Source organism: Plasmodium malariae (genome assembly GCF_900090045.1).
Source record: "Plasmodium malariae genome assembly, contig: PmUG01_00_32, whole genome shotgun sequence".
In the NCBI taxonomy this organism is placed as follows: domain Eukaryota; phylum Apicomplexa; class Aconoidasida; order Haemosporida; family Plasmodiidae; genus Plasmodium; species Plasmodium malariae.
The window spans coordinates 1-20830 of record NW_021638305.1 but is presented as its reverse complement, the minus strand read 5'-3'; the positions used below and the strand labels follow the sequence as shown (position 1 = coordinate 20830).

Sequence of the window (20830 nt, the reverse complement as noted above, 5' to 3'; positions counted from 1 at the left end):
CCGTATTTCGATTGTTGTTGCTGCGGTAATGGGAATAATTTTTGTCTTTTTACCTTTATTTTAAAGTAAATAAAATGTTTCATTTTATTTTAAAAATACACTATAAATTTTCAATAATAGTAAATTCATTTTAAAATATTTTAATTTTAATATAATCATATTTTATGTGTTATACGTATATGATATGTTTATTAGTTTACTCCCTTTGGATCACATATAGGTAAAATTAAAAAAAGGAAAAAAAGATATAGGACTAATTTCGCTGAATTAAATACGGAAAGAATACCAAGGAGATTTATAAAACGTACGTATAGGAATTCTGAAAGAAGGAGATTTAGTGTAGTAAATATAGAATAATGAACTTCATTTCATTAATGTTATAGAGAATATCAAATAATTTAGTTTAAATATATTATAACGAGAACAAAATTGAGTTAAATATACATTTCTATTAAATAGACATATTTATAAAAAGGCAAGAAAGAAAGAACTATAGTTAAAATATATTACATTTAGTTTTTAACGTTTTATATGTATTTGTATGTATTTTGTTATATACACTTTAATAATATTATTATTAGAAATTTTTTATGATACCTTTTTTTTTATTAAATTTTTTTTTATTGAATAACTATAATTTTAGCAAATTCTAATATCATCTCTTAAATTTAAAAAATATATTTAATTTTGATTTTTTTTACTAATTTATGTCTCCATTAATGTACAAGTTGCAAATGCCTATTGGTAAAATATTTTTGTTTGTTTTAATTATACTCAAAAATAGTTTATTAAATTCATTTTATACTTGGTTAAAGAGTTGAATATAAGAAATATGTTATAGTTATATTTGATATAAAAATAAATTTGAATTCATATATATAATGAATAAGTTCAGAACAAGTAAATTAACAAATAAAATAGGAGCTTTATGAACTTCTCTAAATGTAATATTCATGTAAAGCATCAAATAATAATTCTTATGTAAATTCATTTTTATATGAAAAGATAAATAGAAAATTAAGTTTCAAGACTATGTTATCATATATGTGCAAATGTTTTGTATTTTTAATAAGAATTATATTTTCTTATTTTATCTTAATTTTCTGGTAAAATAATATTTCACCTGAAGAACACTGCTTTTATATATATAAATAGATGAAGTTAATGAATAATATGAACTCTGTACCATATGAGATTTTTATTATATATATCCTTAATTAATGATGAATACTAAAGATATTAATTTATGCTATCATTAATATATATTATTTATTAGGGAAATATATTATAAATATACATGACAAAATGAATTAAAATAAGTACATTATTACAAATATTATTACAAATATTGGTATCAAAAAAAAAAAGGAAAAAGGATAAAGTAAGAATTATATATAGAAATTAAACAGTGTCCTTAAAAAATTATATATTACTGTTGTTCGGTAAAATAATTATAGATATATTTTTAAATGAAGTTCTATCAGAAATTATTATATGAAAAAACATATATTATTAAATCTTCCAATATTAATAAAAATTTTTAATTTATAATTAAAGAAAAATAATCTATAAAATAAAAAGAAAGCGCTTATAAAAAAATTTAATAAAAAAATTTAAAAAATATAATAAACAGTCAATTAAGTGTCAATCTGCAGAAAAATAAAATTTTACTTGTCATTGATATATATAAAAAATTTTAATAGTTTTGTTTAACTTAAATAAATTATGTAATTTTATTTAACATATATGTTGCGTATATAATTTTTAGTGTTTTAAAAGAAATTATTAAATACCATTACTTTGATTTATTACATACTTTTTTAATATATTTTTGTTTTGGGTTTTTGTAAATTTTGATCTAATAATTTAATATATTTTATATAATATGTTTTTTATAAAATTTGTTTATTAAGTTATTCAAAATTACATTACAAGATTATAGGAGTTATTAATAATTTTATATTAATTTATTTTATTATAGTTCATAATAATTTTCTTAGTAAATATTTTTGTTAACCAGATTATATTTTTGTAATATATAAAATATATTTTATGTTTTCAAAACGATGCATAAATATTATGTGTAATAAACTTATAAATGGAAAACAATATTTAGTTATAATGAAAAAAAAAGATATTAATAATTTATTTTATGCAATAATTCACTTGTTATATTATTATTAATTCATTAAATAAACTTTGTATACTAATTAAAAACTAATTCTCAATGTACGAAAAATGAATTTATGAAAAAAAAGAAAAAACAATACATTATTGCAATTGACAGTTATAAGTGAATTATTTGTTTTTTTAAAAAATATATATATAAAGTATTACAAGTATTCATCAGGATTTTTCTTTTGTATTTTTTTCTTTTATATTGAAGATAGTTTACAAATTTTATAATTAATAAAAAAATGTATGTTTCTAATTTTGGCGCTTAAGTAAAAATTCGTACATATAAGACTACTAAAATATTACAGCTAACTTTCTAATATGATTTAGTATTACAATATTGTATATAGAAATAAGAGTTAATATTTTTAATATTTTACCAAAATATTAATATAAATATGAAAAAAACACAAAAGTACTATATCTATTTATCAGATAGTGAATGTTAATTATAAAAGTTATCTATGGATTGATATTTTATAATTTCCATATAATTGTATATAACTGATTTATTTCAGAAGTATTTGTAATAACTCTATAACTCCTTAATTTTACTTATTCCATAATAAGCATCATAGTAATTATATTTAAATTGTAAGAATTTTAATATATTTTTTCTTATAAAATATGCATTTATCAGTTATTAAAATAATTATTTGTTTAATTATTTAATTTCGAATAATTATAAGAATTTAAAAGTAATGTTTAATTAGACAGATAAGAATAAAAACTAGTTAATTTATTTTATATATATCAATTTACTATCATATAGAAAAATATAAACTACATTATATACATAAAAAAATACAATTATAATTTTTATTATATAGGAAAATTAAAGTTTATAACAGCATATTAATGGTATATCACAAATTTTTTTTTTTATTATATTAACATTGCTTCAATATATATATATCTTTAAAAAAAAAAAAAAATTGGGTTCAAAAATATTTATCTAGTAATAAATGCATAAATAAAGATAATTAAAAATTATGACTTGCAACAGTTGTGTTACAAAAGTAAAAGTACCTTATGAATTTACAATTTAAATGTATATTTTTTCTTAAACAAGTTAGTGTGCTATATATTTGATTTTTTTAAATATTATATAGGCTATGGAACAGTTCAAATATTATTTTTTAATTAATGCAATGCTATAAATCATATGACAGAAAAAGTTTTAGAAATTATATTTTTTTCTTGATTATTCATATTATTATGTGGTTATAATATTATATCATCACAAGAACTTTTCCCATAATTTAATGTTAATAATTTAATAATTATTGATAACAAATAATCGTTAATATTATTTATAGTTTTCTTAATATAAAGTACAACAGAATATCTATATTATCTATGTTCTATATACTCCATAAATACTATATATAGAAATGTTGAGAAATCATATATTTTTTTTTTTTTTTGAAATGGCTTAAAAATAAAATTATTTGATTACTCTAATATATTTAATTATATATTGATGAATAAATTAAAATTGTATTATTTTTATTAAGGTTAGTTATTTTGTAAATATTCTTTAAATATAAATAACATAATTCATATATAATCTAATTTCTCTGCGTAAATGATATAAAAAAAATTATGAATATATTCATTTTATTAAGTTCATATAAAAATATAAAAAATTATAATAAATAAATAAAAAGTCCTTAATCATTAGGAGCATATAATATGATTGTTAATTTTTTAGGTATTAATTATATTTAAAATTTAAAGATCTGTAAAATGGAACAAACGATTAAGTTACCATATTATATTAGGATTTGTTTGTTTATCCTATTGAGTTGCATATCTCATTTTCATCATGATATGGTATTATGATTTTATTTAGAGATATTTTTATTATTCACATTTTTTTAGTTTTATTTTTATTGATACTTGTGTTACCATAAAATTAGATATTCTTTTGAATAATAAATATTTGTTTTTTAGAGTACCTTTAATAAATATTTGGCTGGGAGAAAAAATATTGATGAAACATTAGATACAATAACTTATCGATTACTAGCAAAATATAAGCATGAAAAGGGTCCAATTATTGCACGGTTGAAAAAAGATATACCAACTATCAATGAATACTCAAAAATGTGTGTTTCAAGCAATGGAAAAGTAGAAAAAGGAAAAAATAAAAGAACAAATCAATGTTTATTAAATAATATAGTAGAACATGGCCATACTAATATAAATAAATCTTCGGTATACAGTAGAAGAAATTCACATTTTGAAAAAAGGATGTTAGATAAAATATACTATAAAAATAAAGTTAGGCATTTTACAAATGCTGATTTTTTGTTTTTAAAAAATGATATAAAAGTAAACAAATCTTTTATCTGTGCTGTAACTATCAACCATTTATTTGTTTCAATAATAGGATCTTTACTACTGTGTACATATAAAAACTTACAATTTAAATTTACATTAAATTGGGGTCTTGGATTAGGTATATTAACGTGTATATGCGTGTTTATAGATATTCTAATAATGATTTATCTCCATAGACAAATTTTAAAATATGGCAAGATAAGACATATAAAGAGTGAATTGCATAATACGGCATATCCTTCTCACTGAATAGTAGTCTTTTATAACAATAAGTTTCAATAAATTTTTAAATATTATTGCCAAATAACAAACATACATATAATTACATAAATATGGCAAATCCACATGAATTTGTATTGTAAATTTGATCCTCAACAGTATAAATGTACACTTTTATTTTTATTGGTCAATTTAAAAGATTTATTTCTTTTCTCATCGTGTTTGAGAGAATTCATCAGGTTAAAACAATATTATGGTTGATATATATACTTCTATATTAATCAAAATTTTTTAGAAAAATATATATATGAACCTTAAAATTAATGTATAAAAAGACGAAATTTATATGATATTATTTATATACTGTTCCACATCGTATTTGCTACCTTAACAATTTGTTTTATTTTTATATTTTTATATAGGCATAATATATTTTTTTATGTAAAAATAAAATAATAACTTATTCGTTTAATATTAAAAATGAATGTGTATTATTTACAATATGATGAAAGATATGGAATGTATTTTTTTTATATCCATATGTATATATATATATATACTTAAAAAAGAATTAACATTCATTTTATGCGTTTTATGAAAAATATGTTATAAAATAAAGTTATTGTAAAAAAATTTCCTTATATATGTTTTCTTTTTTTTTTATAATAAATGTAATGTTGTAAATATATATAAGAATAATAACCTTTTTAAATATGAAATATTTATAATATTGTACTAAATTGGGTATTCTAAACACATAGGATTTAATGAAAAGATAAAAACATATATAGTTTTATTGTTTCGCTTAAATTTTATTTTATAAAGGAATGATGTTTCATTAACAAGGATAATAATTCTATATTTATAATTTGAACAATAATAACTAAAAACTGTATTATTTCTATATTTCATTGTTCTTGGAAAAAAAAAAATATTAATAAAAATTTTATTTCTTTATTTAATTACTATAAAATTTATTCTAATTTTTACTATTACGTTGTAATTTTATATCTTAAAAACAAAAATTTATTTGTAAGAACTATAGATGCATATAATTATGAAAGTTACGTTTATTTATATTCTATGGTGGATAGTTTTTTTTCTTATCATTTTATCATTGATATGAAATATTTACATTTTTTAGGCAAAATCTTTCACTTTTATAATACATGTGAGAGAAGTAATACTTATAAAATAGGGAATAGTTTGCAGGACGAATCTATAAAAATATTTAAATAAGATATATTAGCATTGTTCTAAAAATTGGTAAATACGCAAAATGATTATAATACATATATATATAAAAACAATATATAATATATTAACAATTATAAATTGTGAAATAATTAAAAAGTAATATTTCCTTAGGAATATTTTTACATTTTTTGTTTTATAGAATACCTTGTAGTGGTAAAAAATGTATTAACTCAGATAAGTATATTATATTATTGCAAATTATGTTCTTTTTAAATAAGATAAAATATTAAATATTTATATAATAGATAAAAAAATTAAGACAACTATATTAATTAAAACATCTTCTTATATCATTCTAACATAGACATACAATTTTAATAGTTATGTAAGATAATAATATCATATACGTATATTTTTTATTATATATATTTTTCAAATTTTACTTTTATTATTATATATTTTAGCGTTAGTTTATTCATATTAAAAATAAATAATTTGCGTTTTTAGTGCATATTTATCAAATATGTAAATGGAAACTTTAACTCTTGTAGAATATTAGATAAAATATATATAGATTATTAGCAAAATATGAACACGATAAGGATGGAAGCAACGTATGGTTAAAAGAAAAGATTACAAATAGTGAAGTCAAAAAACGGGAATATATATCTAATAATGAAAAAGGAACTAAAAGTGAAAACAAATAATCAAATGAAACTTTATTAAATAAGGCAAAATATTTTACAGAAGTTATAGATTATAATAATGGAATGTTTAACGGAAAACATTTCCTTTTTAAAATAATTGAATCTAAAAAAAAGACTATGATCATTTTTACTGAAAAAAACAGGAGAATTAGTAATATATCTTTAAAATAAATTAAATTTAGAAGTTACGCATTTGGAGTTTTCCTATTTTTTAATTTGTTCTTGTTAGATATAGCAATATCGTCTTTATAAGAATAAAAACAATTGAATATTCCTTAAATTGAAATTGAAAAAAACGAGTTTTACAAGAATTTTGCAAAAGTCTCAGCAAACACATTTTCACAGGTAATATAACCCTATATAAATACTATATTATTTAGCATAATTATGGTTATATTATCAGTTATACATATAGTAGCTATTTGTATGATTTTATAAAATATTGAAAAATATAAAAGAAATATGTTAATGACTGACTAAAATGAGTAATAAGGAATATATATCTTTCTGTAAGGAACACTCAAATAAGAAGTGATAACTGTAATGTTTTCAGCGATATACATAAAAAGTATGCATTTAATTTCTAAAATGATATAAATGCAAGTGTATATGCGGCCTCTTTTATACACATTAATAAAATTATATATCCTTCTTTTTTTTGTAAATTCAAATTTTTTTATTCCATTATAATTTGTATTTTAAATTATTGTTTTTTAATTAAATGTTATGGTATAATATATACATTTGTGTATTAAAATATATTTCTATGAATATATATTTAGTCATTAAAATTAATATATTATAACAGTATACATATAATTTTATTGAACGCTGATAATATATATTTATATCAATGTATTTTGCTTTTTATTTTTCATATTGTTCTGATTTAAAATTATTATATGAAGATGTTCTCAGGAAAATATATTTTTGATTTAATGTTATAAATAAATGTCTTTTTTTGTATTCTATGAAAAGAATTGAATGTAATTTTGTAAATTTACATACATATATATATATATGTATATATGTATGTATTTTACTAAAATTAAGATTTAATACAGATATATTAATTAAATTTTATGATAAGTGTCTTAAAAAACAAATTTAATGTAAATATCATTTTTTCAAATTTTATTTTTTTTGGACTGGCATAAATTTGAATTTTATTATATATAATAAAATGACATACGTATTTAATTATGAATTATTTATAAGTGATAACTTGAAAATTATATATTTTTAAAATATAATGATCGTTAAAAACGTTTATTGTTTTATCATTATTCTTTGTAATATAATTAGTTAAGTTTTGTAAAAATTACTTAAAAATATATTATAGAGGACTTTTTTATGTAAATAAGCTATCTATTTTATTTGTTCTCTAAAATCATCATAGGATAAAAATAACTAATAAAGTTAAATATAGCATAAATAAGTTATTAAGTTTAATTGTTTTTTTTTTTTTCTAAATGTTATTTATTTATCTGTTGTAATTTAAATTCGCTCTATTTTTGTAATTGGTACAAATTTTAAAATATTGTTGATTGTTATTAATATTTTTCAAAATAAATTTATAGGAATTATTTTATTATATTTACAATAAAAAAATTTATGCTATTAAAATGTTTTAATAAATGAACAAGTTTTTATTTGTAACGAAAAAATTTGTATTAAACATGTCTCTTCTTCGAATACCATGATTTAGTAATTTTATAACTACAATATATTCCTTTTCTATTATTCAAGAACATTAAGAATTTTTCTAATGCAATATAAATTTCATATTTTAAAACTTTTTATAAATTAAATTATTTTTTTTTTTAATTATATATTAATTCATTTTTCCGTGTGTTTAATGTGAGTGGTGATACTCTTTGAATAGGACAATACAATTGTTTTTGTACCCTATATACTAGAATAGTTGTTGCTTCTTATTTTATTAATTATTTTTATTTTATTAATAATTTTATTTATTTCCATTTAAATATATGAACTCTACATTTTACATATTTTTGTTTCATTTATTCTGAATTTTTCATCAGTTTACATTTTTATGCAAAAGTTCTATTATTTTCGTTCAGTTTCTTCATCAAAGTATAGTGGTACAAAGTACAAATATATTTTACATCCTTTGGGGAATATTAAGAGTATATTTGATAACATAATACAGAATGTTTTTATGATATTTTATTAAGCATACATTTTAATATGTTATCTACAAAGTAGAAAGTTCTACATCTATTTTTCTTTAAATTTGGAATTCAAAAATTTAAGGTATACCTTATAATTTTAAATTTAGTTAAAAAAAATTATATTCATATTAAAAATTCTTTAATTTATATTATAATACAGGTTTTATGTAACATTTATTTTACTCTTTTGGTACATACCTAATTATATTAATTCTAGTGATTGTATAAAAATAAAATAAAATATTTTTATTTTTGAATATGTAATGAAAAAGTATTAAAAGAAATATATCTGTTTGCACTATTGACAATAGAAACAAAGGAATACAATAATTCTACTAGATATTATCATCTTTTACATAATGTTATTCGTGATTTAATATTTTATATCAAGTGCCCTTCTGTATAAAATCTCATCAGATGTTTTTGAGAATATGAATTATACTTATAAATATTTAAGTATATAAAGTAAAAGTTTTTTTCTTAGATTACTGTAACAATATGTATTATATGACGAAAAATAATTATAAGATATATGGTGAAATATATATATAAATAAAAGTTATAATTATAAAAAAAAGTTAAAAGGATTACAGTACATATATTTATTTTCCTCATGTTATTATACTTAAGTATTATAATATTTAAAATTTTCTTTTTTCTTCTTTTAATTAAATGTACAAAAAAAAAATGTTCTATCTAAATTATCCCATTTAAATTAAGATTATATCCAAATATAGTAATTACTGTATAAATAAGTAACATTTAATAGTTTTTTATATTTTTTTGTTTTATTGTTGGATTTTCTACAAAAATACATTTTTATGTAATTAGATGTGTATATAAAAAAAAATAATAAAAATAAATTTTGTATGCTACTTATAGTACATAAAGATTATAATATTGAATAAATCTAAATGGACGCAAAGCATAACATATTATTTGAGGAAGTAGAGTAAAAAGAAGGAATATAGAAAATGTAATAGAAATATATATAAGAAAAAAATAAAAAGAAAAATAACATATGTGAAAAAATTTATATGAAAACTTATATTAAATTTAGTAAATGTTATAATTATATATAAAAACAAATTATTCATAATAACATATAGTTTTAAGAATTTTTTTTTTTACTTTTTGCGCATATTTACTTTTTATTTTCTTCTAAGTTCATGTTACTTCATAGATTTATAGTATCATTTTTAAAATATTTGCTCTATTTTTAGTAATTTATAACATATTTTGTTTTTATATTTAGTGATTTATCTTATTAATTCTTTAAAACCGTGTTTTTCTCTTAACACTTGTTTGAATGAAATGTACAATATCTATAAAAATTAAGTTATCATAATATAAATAATGAGAAATGCCGTTATATATTAGAGTGTCAGGTTAAGTTTATTCATGAAAAATGGTTCATTTTCATTGGTAGAAAATTGTTTTATGTAAGAATTGTATGATTAAGATCGTTAAAATTATGTATTATAACTATTTACAATAAAATTAAAGTATAGTTATATTTATTATATTATTATTAGAATTATGTAATTTTTTATTCATTTCCATTATATAAAAATTACTTGAATACCTATGTTATAATAAATTAATAGTAACAAATAATATGAATATGCATAATTATTGAAAGTTTAGAGGTGTGAATTTATAAAACAAAATTATCTTATAACATTATATTTGATAGAGGAACAACTACTTTTTATTATTATTATTTTTTTTATTATATTATGAGATCATTTCTTTTAATTATATATAAATAAGAACAAAATTGAGAAAATTAAGTAGAATTATTTTAAACATTAAAATTATAAATAAAAATAATGAGTGATAATTTATTTACCTTTAAAATATATAACGTTTTATATAATTGCTATTTATATTTTTTAAATATATTATAGACTATTGTAAGTAAAAATGCTATAATTAATATATCATAATATGCTTAATAATGTATTTCTTCATTAATTTACCATCACCGTTACTTTAATATTATAATAATTAATATTTATTAAGAATAATAACCAATTTTTCCAGAATATAATGTTTTAAAAATTATAATAACAAAATACTTTGTTAAATTTTTTTACAATTATCTCATTATATAGTACAATATATTCTCTGTATTATCTGTGTCCTATATTCTACCTATTCTATACGAGATTAATATTTAAAAATATTAATAAATATTATATTTACTTTTTATTTTATTTCAAAAAGAGTTGATAGAATTACAATTTAACTACATTTCCATTCTAAAAAAATCAAAATAATTTATATATTTAACTATTCATTAGTGAAATTATTTTAAATTATTTAAGTGTAAATTAGTTTTATATAAATAATTTTAATATATTACATTTATAATATTTTTTTATTGTCTTTTTCTCTGTCCTTTTGTAAAAATCATTATAGTTATATACATTTTATTTACATATAAAAAAAAAAAAAACGAAAAAATAAATGAATATATTATTCTATATCTTAGGAAAATATTTTTTTAATTTTAATATTTTGTTTAATGAATATATTAGAATATTAAAAATATATATAATGGAACAAAAAATTAAGTTAATTTTTTTATTAAAATTTTTTTATTTGTATTTTCATCTTGGATATGCCATCTTAACAGTGATATGGTATGCTTATATATTCAAAAATATTTTAATTATTAATATTAAATGTATTCTATTTTTATTAATTCTTTTTTTGGCTTGATATCATATATTTTTCAAATAATAATTATATAAAAATTGTTTTTTTAGAGAGGGTTTGAAAGATTTTTTAATGAGAAGTACATGATTTATAGAAAATTACGTACAGGAACTTATCGATTTTTAGCAAATTGTAAGAACAATATAGAAAAAAGTATTACAGTGTTAAAAGAAGATGTAACAAATTATGGAATAAAAGAAAAAAAATATATCTACAATACTCAAAACAAAAACAACGCAAAGAATAAATATTCACATGGATTGTTATCAGAACATGCATCGGGTCGTAGAAAAGCTATGAAAAATAAGTCTTGTATATTTGAAACAAAAAAATATTCACGTCTTGAAAAAAAAATATTCAAAGAAATTGATTATCAGAATTTTCTTGAGAAAAACAAGATAATTAGTGATAAGTTGTACAAAACAATAATACGTAAAAAATACGGATTACGATTTGTTATACCTTTATTATTGTTTTTGTTTTTGTCATTAGGGCTCATATTAGATTTATCTGTTGGTTATGGGTTATTACGTGGGTTTTATTATATAATGAGTCTTACATGTTCAAACAATTGGGCAAAAAATTTACGGAATTTATTGCAGAATAAATCTGTTTCTTTTTTTTTCAAGCCTATGGAACAAATAGTTAAAAATAATAAAAAATATTATATTTATACACCAGGTTTTTTTGGTACGCTAATATATTTCACATCCTTTTTTATTCTTGGAGTTACAATTATATCAGGTATTATTTATTACCATAAAAAAGTTAAAAAATATGAAAAAATTAAATTCAAGAATAGGTAAAATTAATAATAAGTATATTTGTTATGTATATAGACTTTAATATAAGGTAATAACTGTATCATCTTTACATATGTACTTATTGTATATATATTGCTTTTTTTTTATAATTGCGAATATCGATGTATAATCTTTCTGATGTATAGAAGAAAAAAATATATGTTCTTAGTTTGTGGTTATCAATGTTTTAATATATTTTAATTTATATTATAAAATGTTACTTATTCTAAACTTAATCTTATGGTTTAGTATGTACATCATTGCATTAAAATATAATTTCATTAAAAATAAATTTATATGAATTAAATTAATGTATAATAGGAAAATTAGTGGAATTTTATTAATGGGTGATAATTCAAAACTGAATTAAACTACTATAATTTTAGTTTTTATACCTTGTTAATATAAAAATATTATTTTGGGGATTAATAGAAAAATGTGTTATTTATTTTTTTGTTTACAATAAATGTGTCTTTTTTTTTTATTACCTATATTGTTTTTATTATAGAATATAAAATATTATATTAGCAATATATGGATGTTTTTTTTCTAAAATGTGATTTACACCGTTAGAGTAAAAAAGGTCACATTGTAAAAATAAGGATAATAAAATTATCTTATACCGTTGTTCCAGATAAAATATATTACTGAAGATATACAGAATAAAAAAAAAACATCTTATTTACGCAAGTGCATATATACAGCTTGTACACAAATATAAATAAAAAATTAATTAAAAGAATAAAATTGATAATTGAGGTATTATAAAAAACAAATGAATAATTATGCATCTTTTAGAAAATTATTTATTGAGAATATAATAATATATTTATAAAAAAGAAAAAAGAAATATATGATACTTAAAATATGTATATCACTACTAATTAACCATATTTTATATTAACATTGTGTACTGTTATGGAATATAAAGAAAAAAAGGAACTTAGGCACGGAATAGAAAAATAAATTAAATAAAATGTTGAATTCACTTATATATGTATAATTAATAAATGAAAATTAAATATCATTTAAATTTATAATATGAAAAAAGTAATTTCCAGCTGTATTCATATTACCAGTGACCAAAAATTATTATCTGGCGAAATTAAAATTTTCAAATAAAGAATAGTGTTTTATAGGAATAATATTATAGATTTAATTTTATATCTAAAACACTTCAATTTTCAGAATAATACTTTTATTAATGAAAAATTATTCTAATTTATATGTGACTAATGTTTGTTTACATTCAGTTAATGTATTATAGCAAAAAGGACAAATTATAGATATAATAATATTTTTTCTTTGAAAATTTACGTAATATATGAAATAAAAATAAAAACAAAGATAGATATAGCAAAAAAAAAAATTCCGTAAAAAATGTTGTAAAAATATAAATTTGAACAAACAAAAATTTATTTATAAAATTCTCTTGATTTATATAAAAGATATACTTTAAAAAAAAAAATTAACAAAAATATTATAAATATTAAAATTGTTATAAAGAATTATATATACATAATTATTTGACAGTTTAATGTGACTTTAATGTTAAATTATTGATTATTTTGCATTATAATAAGAAAACATATGTAAAGTATATAAAAAATGAGTTAACTAAAATTCATTAGAACAAAGATATCAAGATTACGGACTATAAAAAATGAAATGATAATTCGAAGTAGTGAAGAAATTATTAGTTAAAAACAAATATATTGTTTTTATAAAATAATACTATAAAATTATTAATTTTCTTGGCAATTATTTATGTACTGTAATTCAATCATATAACATAATATATTATAAATATATTTCCGATTTATATAATTCTTCTGATATATAAAGAATCAATAGCGGATGATATAAAATATCGTCTTATACATTTATTGAATTTATATTAATCGCAGATTACTACGTTAATTTATGTTTTTCATTTATATATATAAATACAGCTTCGTAAAAAAAATTTTGTTTATATATTTAGATGTTTAAATATGTATGAATTGATATTTTTGAAGTATTTTACTTATTTTATTATATATATTTATTAAATATATAATAAATTCTCTCTTAAAATAATATACCATTTTTTTTATGAATAAATTCAGGATATGGTTTGACTATGCATATATATAAATCTAGAGGAAGTATTTTTCATATTTAAAAATCAAATAATAAATAACTTCATAATATTTTTTTTTTAAATTCTGTGTTTCTGTGTACTTACTTATAAATAGATAGCATATTATTATATGAATAAAGAGTTTTTATTTTTTTAAAACAATAAAATTACTATGTAAGAAAAATAAATTTTCATAAATTTCACTAACCGTAAAGTTGTTAATTATTAAAAAACATTTATACTTATGTGAATTATTAATTGACATTACTCAGTTCATTTCCTAATATCACAAAATGATCCTTAACCTGGTTCCAATAAAATAATTCATTAATATGAACAAGAAATAACACATGGAAGTTCCCTTTTTTTTTAATTTTGTATATAACATATGAATTACTAGGTTCATTATGTGAAAAAAGTTATTTAACTGATTGCACATTTTTATTCATGATACATTTTGAATATAAGTGGGAAATTAATAAATGATCAAATTATCTTTATGTGATAAAATTTTTTTAGATTACTACTCTTAAAAAAAAAAAATTATATATATATATATTTATATATATACATATATACGAATTCATAAATATACAATTATATGTGTTAAAACTATAAATTTTTTATAAAAATCTTTTTAAATTAGTTTAGAAACAATATTTATACTTTGAAGTTATCCAAAATATTATAATCTTTTGCTTTAGTTAACAGAATATCTTAGATGTGAAAAATAATTAACAAAAAAACGGAAAACATATATATATTCCTTTTTTTTTTTTTTTTTTATTTTTGTAAACATAAAGTACCTAAAATAAAGAATGTAATATACTATTGCTATGTGTGTTACATAACTGAATTATATATTTAATTTTTAAAAATGCATTATTTCCATATTACCTATTAATAAAAGAATAACTATATTTTTAAAATTTCATTTAGGTTAATAAAAAATTGATTAATCTTTATATTATATTGTATGTATCAATATATGCCGTTCAGCGTAACGTGTAACTGCGTATTTTAACGTGAAACCAAATAAAATTATAAAAGAATTGTGATCATTCTTTTTTATCATAGAGTAATATAAATGTTATTATTATAAAACATAATAAAAATTAATTCCTTTTAAGAAATACATAATATTATATTGTTGTGAATTATAAAATTTAATTAATAAATATAAGTTTAAACAAATTAATAATATAGGAAAACTGAGAAAAACTTAAAAAATAAAATAATAAATATGTAATAAAATGGTTATATAGGGTCATAATCTACTTTACAATGTTACATTTGTGAGAACCTGGTTTTGAGCATAAAAATATGTATTATTCTGAAAAATACCAAAAAATTTATGCAATTTATGCAATTTAAAAATATAAGATATAAATTTCAATATATATATTAATATATTATTGTAAGAAATTATTTATTAAGGAAAAAAATAAAAGAACTTTGCTTTAAATATCATAAATAAATGTTCTTACATTTAATATATATATTAATTCCCTATTTTATTGAATCTGCTATAATACAACGTTATTAAACATATGCATAAAAAAACAAAGAAGCTATATGCCATTGAAATATTTTTAATATAAATACATTCCCTACATTATATTTTATGTCTTATTTTCTTATTTGTATTATTCGTTACTTTACATTCTTCTTATACTTTATTTCCTTTTGGTATAAAAAAATTCAGGAAGATTGTTTTATATATATCAGTTTTATCTTAAGCAACTATCGAATATATTTGTATCAATTTCTAGGATGAACTGTTATAATATTTGTCAATATTACTCAAACTTTCTATGGAATTTACATATGTTACTTCTTCTCCTATCCAATCATTCATCTTTTCCCTAAAGAAGTTCTCCTCTATATTATTATGAATATTGCTATTTTTGCTATTTTCATAAACGTTACTATACTTTTCAATAAATTTATCTGAAATTTCTGGTATTTTTTCTGAATTTTTTTTAATTTTCCTTTCATTTATGGAATTATCTAAATGTAATTCTCTATCTTCTATATACTCTTCTTTTTTGCATTCTTCTAATATTGTCATAAGTACTAATATACAAAGTTTTGATAGTAATTTTGTTTTTATATATTTATATAATTCTTCATAATTTTTTCTATGTTCCAGTTCTTCTATATTTATTAGTGACACATCATTTGATTTTTCTTCATTTTTGTATTCATCTAATATATTCTGGTTAACCTCTGATAATTCATTAAACCAGTTTAGATCAATATATTGTTTTAGAATATTTCCCTTTTCTGATATCCACCTCCTCCATACATCTTTCTCTCTTTCCAAGAACAGAACATTTTTATATTCATTCGATGACTTATTTTTTAATTCTTCCATTCTTTTTATGTATGATTTTTCTTTTTTCCAATCATTTTTCAAATTATTAAACCAGTCCACTTTTTTAAATTTATCAGAAATATTTTTATGTCTTTCTATCCACTTGTTCCATAAGATTTCTTGTTTTTCAATATGATCGCAACTTTTATCGTTTTTCATTATTAGATCATCATTTGTTAAATTAGAATGAGTTTCATATCTTTCTTTTGTTAATACATCTAGGCATATTTCTAAAAATTCTCCTTTTTTGCATTCCCATTCTTCTTTTCTGTACGCTTCAAGTACTTCGAAATGTACTTCTATGATAGTTTTAGTCCTTTCATTTTTTTGATTTAACGTATTTACCTTCTTGATCATGTTACATTCATGTATTTTTAGTTTTTTTATGATTTCTTCATCACCATATTTGGGGTGTTCTAAATAACCCTGTGTTAGAAGTTCACTTCTTCTTGTACGGGATGAAGGTATTAATATTCTCAGGAATTTTACATATTTTTTGTTTATCTTTTTTTTTTTTTTCAACATCCGTAATAAGGCGAACTGCAGCATATAAAAAAAATTTTAAAAAATAAAATATTACAATAATCAAATGCTTATCATATTCTTAATTCTTAGGATTTTCTTTACTTTGATAAAAAGAGAAAATACGATAATAATTAAGAAGCTTATTAATATAGATGATATGTGTATGGTAGACGCTTTTCCTGTTGTACCCGTAATGGTTTTTAAATATATATATTAATTTATGTAGTTATTTCTATAATAGAAAAATAAGTAGTATTACTCTTACCTGTAATTACAGAGGATATAGGGGTAACTAAAGCACTTGAGGGGGATTTTAATATTTTAGGAGATTGATTATATTCTGAGGAATTATCTCGTTTGATGATTAGTGAATATTGGGGAGATGGTATAGATACGCCTGATACTTCTCTGGATGACTCAGAATTTGGGGAAAGTGATGGTGTTTCAGACTGTAAAGAATCTTCAGGATTAGGATCATTTTCCTTAGGTGAAGACTCAAGTGATGATACTTGTTCTTGTGTTTGTATTTCGAGTTGAACTGGAGGTTCCAGATCTCGTTCAGTTTTTTGTACATTTTGATTATGATCTAAATTTTGATCTATTCCTTTAGTTCCAGTTCTCTCTGTAGGATGAGTTTGTTTGTCTTGTTTCGGTGATTCATGTGGAATAGTTGATTCTTCATGTTTTTCTTGATCTCGTTTTTGTGAATCTATATCTGCTTTTGCAGGTTCAGCTTTACGAGGTGGTAGTACATTTGGTGGGGGGCAGTTAGATATAATTTGGAAAGTTTGAGGATTCATTAAGTCGCATATAAATCCTGATCTTCCTCTTTTTCTTTTTTTTTGGCCTTTTGTTCCGTAGCATGTTTTAAAAATGCTTTTCCTGTGCTCAAAATAGTTGTTCTTCTGTTCAATCCATTCGTTATATGCGTTACACATACTTCTATATATACCAGAATCCTTTGATATTTTACGTAACTTATCTATTTCATCGAAGTCTCTCTTTTTCTTTTCACAGAAATCTAATTCTTCATACTTTAATTCTAAAATTTCTTTATCTTTTTCATCTAAAATCAAAGGGCATCCTCCATATTTATCTAGCTTTTTATAATGATTTTTTAACCAAAAGTTTATTGCTCCTTTCCATGTTCTTTTAAGATCTTTATAAAGTTGTGGTGGATTACTGTTCTCAATTAGATAATTAGCCAAATATCTGCATCCTTCCCTAAAATTATCTTTATTATTTACATTAATTAAGGAATTTATTTTCTGTATTATTTCTTTTTTAATAATTTTGAAATATGGTATTAGAGTGACTTCGATAGAATAAGAACCTAGGGAATCATAATTCTGTATTAAAAGAAATTATTATTATTATTTATTTAATTATGAATTTTTGAGATAGTTTTATTATTACATTTCTACGATAAATAAATAAATTATTTATAAATTTTAGTCTATTAAAAAGCATTTAAACTTACAGAGGAAAAACAACTATCCATGATGGTTTATTAACACTGTATTTCGTTATAAATAACGATCTGGAATAAAAATACAAATTAATTTAATTATATATACCAATCGGGAAATTTTAAATTAATATATCATATTTAAAGAAAATTATAAAATTATTATTAATATAAGAATATATATATGAATTCTATATTAATCAAACACGTTTCTATTTATTTTGTATGTTTCTTGTCTTTTTTTAGTTTAAGTAAATATATCACTAATAGAGATATATCATAACTATATTTTAATATTAATTTAAAGTTATGTATATAATATTTTTTAGAAATAATATCATCTTTATAAAGGGAAAGCCCGGATAGTAACAATAAAACAGTATACATAAGTGACACCAACATGTAATATAAATATTATTCTGAAAAATGTTCGTTAATCTATATTTGCTGTTTTTTCATTTTTCATAGTACAAACACATATGTGTATGGATATTATTACCTATATTAAAGTATATAATTTTGATTATTCTTATGTTTTTCCTAGAATAAATAATCTATAACCAAATTATTATTAATACTTATAATACGTTTTTATTTTTGTTTTTTTTGTTTTATTTCTTTCACTTATTGTTGATATAAGTCATTATATAGTTATCATTTTTATGTTAAAATGTTTTCATATTTATTGCATTGTATATACGAATGAAACCTAATAATATATAAATTATACAAAATTGTTTATATACTTATGTAATGTGCTTATCATTAAAATGTATTTGTGACACTATATATTATATTTACATCTATTACCTAATAATTCCTTATTTGTACTATATATTATTTCATAGAATAATCTTAATTAATTTTTTTTTATGTATTTATTTTTTTTTTTTATGTATCTATTATCACTTTTAGTTAAGAATCTTATATTTGGACAAAATTTTAATTAATTAAAATTTTGTTTTGGTGTAATAATTGATGAAAATATGTTTGACTGCTTAACCAAAATATAAAATATAAATAAGAAATAATTATAACATAAAAACTATAAAATAAGTTAAAAAGATGTAAAATAAATTATAAAAATTTATTAAAAAATATTAGCATTATAAATGATTGTAAATAGAGTAATATACTAAATCTAATATAACAAAAAATATTGAATTTTTGTAATTACTTTTTATTAATTTTTGATATGTATGTTATAATAGGTAGATTAAAAATATAATACATATTTTTTTAGTCTTTTCTACATTTAATTATGAGGAAATATCTTTTTAATACTAGCAAATATTTATTTATTAGGTAAAATAAAAAATATTTTGAATTATTTATAATATCGTAAAGGAGTAAATAAATAAGTGAGAATGAAGAAAAATTTAGACTAATAACCAAAAACATAGGTTATTATTTTATATGCTACATACATAATTACTTTAATGTTTCATTTGAAACAATTACATTTGAGATAGAGAACGATCAGATAACTAAAAAATAATATATTAATAATAAATTTTTGCAACAAAATACTTCACATAAAAAATTGCATTATTATGTTTATTTTTAATAAATCATTTATATTAAAGAATTATATTTAATTTTTTTTCTGTTTTTGTTTTATTTTTTCATTTATTTATATAAAATATATTTGTTCGTTGATATACTGTTTTTACTTTAATCTCTTGTAATATATTCCATTTTTTTTTTTTTTTTTAAATATGTTATTTAATAACAATATACAACATATTATGCATAAAAATAATTTATTACGTTTTACAATATATTTTATTTATATTTTTACATTTGAATATATTATATAGATATATGTAAACATAATTTACATGATAAACGTATACTGGAAGATTAATTTGTGCCATTAAAAAATATAATATGATTTTCTGAAATATCTGAAATTATTTTAGTAACAACTGTGTAAATTTAATTTAAAATATTTATAAAAATGTTTTTTTTT

The 20830-nt window shown here is 18.7% G+C and overlaps 3 protein-coding genes and 2 pseudogenes across 5 annotated transcripts; 4 read left to right on the top strand and 1 right to left on the bottom strand.

Moving 5' to 3' along the window:
* The first annotated feature begins 1 nt into the window (after position 1).
* Positions 2-357, top strand: PmUG01_00058450 (annotated as a pseudogene). The gene is made up of 2 exons: positions 2-65; positions 200-357. Coding segments are annotated over exons 1-2 (222 nt in total).
* Positions 358-3924: 3567 nt separating this feature from the next.
* On the top strand, positions 3925-4770 carry PmUG01_00058400 (Plasmodium exported protein, unknown function; the record flags this gene model as incomplete). The annotated part of the gene is made up of 2 exons (XM_029004844.1): positions 3925-4011; positions 4132-4770. 2 exons carry the CDS (start codon positions 3925-3927, stop codon positions 4768-4770), a joined length of 726 nt encoding a protein of 241 aa, XP_028859104.1.
* A 1706-nt stretch (positions 4771-6476) lies between these two features.
* Positions 6477-7124, top strand: PmUG01_00058300 (annotated as a pseudogene). Its single transcript is given in 3 exon segments — positions 6477-6887; positions 6902-6994; positions 7008-7124. Coding segments are annotated over 3 exon segments (621 nt in total).
* Positions 7125-11401: 4277 nt separating this feature from the next.
* Positions 11402-12369, top strand: PmUG01_00058200 (fam-l protein; the record flags this gene model as incomplete). Its single annotated transcript, XM_029004833.1, has 2 exons — positions 11402-11479; positions 11614-12369. The coding sequence occupies 2 exons, from the start codon at positions 11402-11404 to the stop codon at positions 12367-12369; spliced, it is 834 nt and encodes a 277-aa protein (XP_028859103.1).
* Positions 12370-16256: 3887 nt separating this feature from the next.
* PmUG01_00058100 (STP1 protein) lies at positions 16257-18891 on the bottom strand (the record flags this gene model as incomplete). The annotated part of the gene is made up of 3 exons (XM_029004822.1): positions 16257-17405; positions 17684-18739; positions 18871-18891. The coding sequence occupies 3 exons, from the start codon at positions 18889-18891 to the stop codon at positions 16257-16259; spliced, it is 2226 nt and encodes a 741-aa protein (XP_028859102.1).
* Between the last annotated feature and the right edge of the window lie 1939 nt (positions 18892-20830).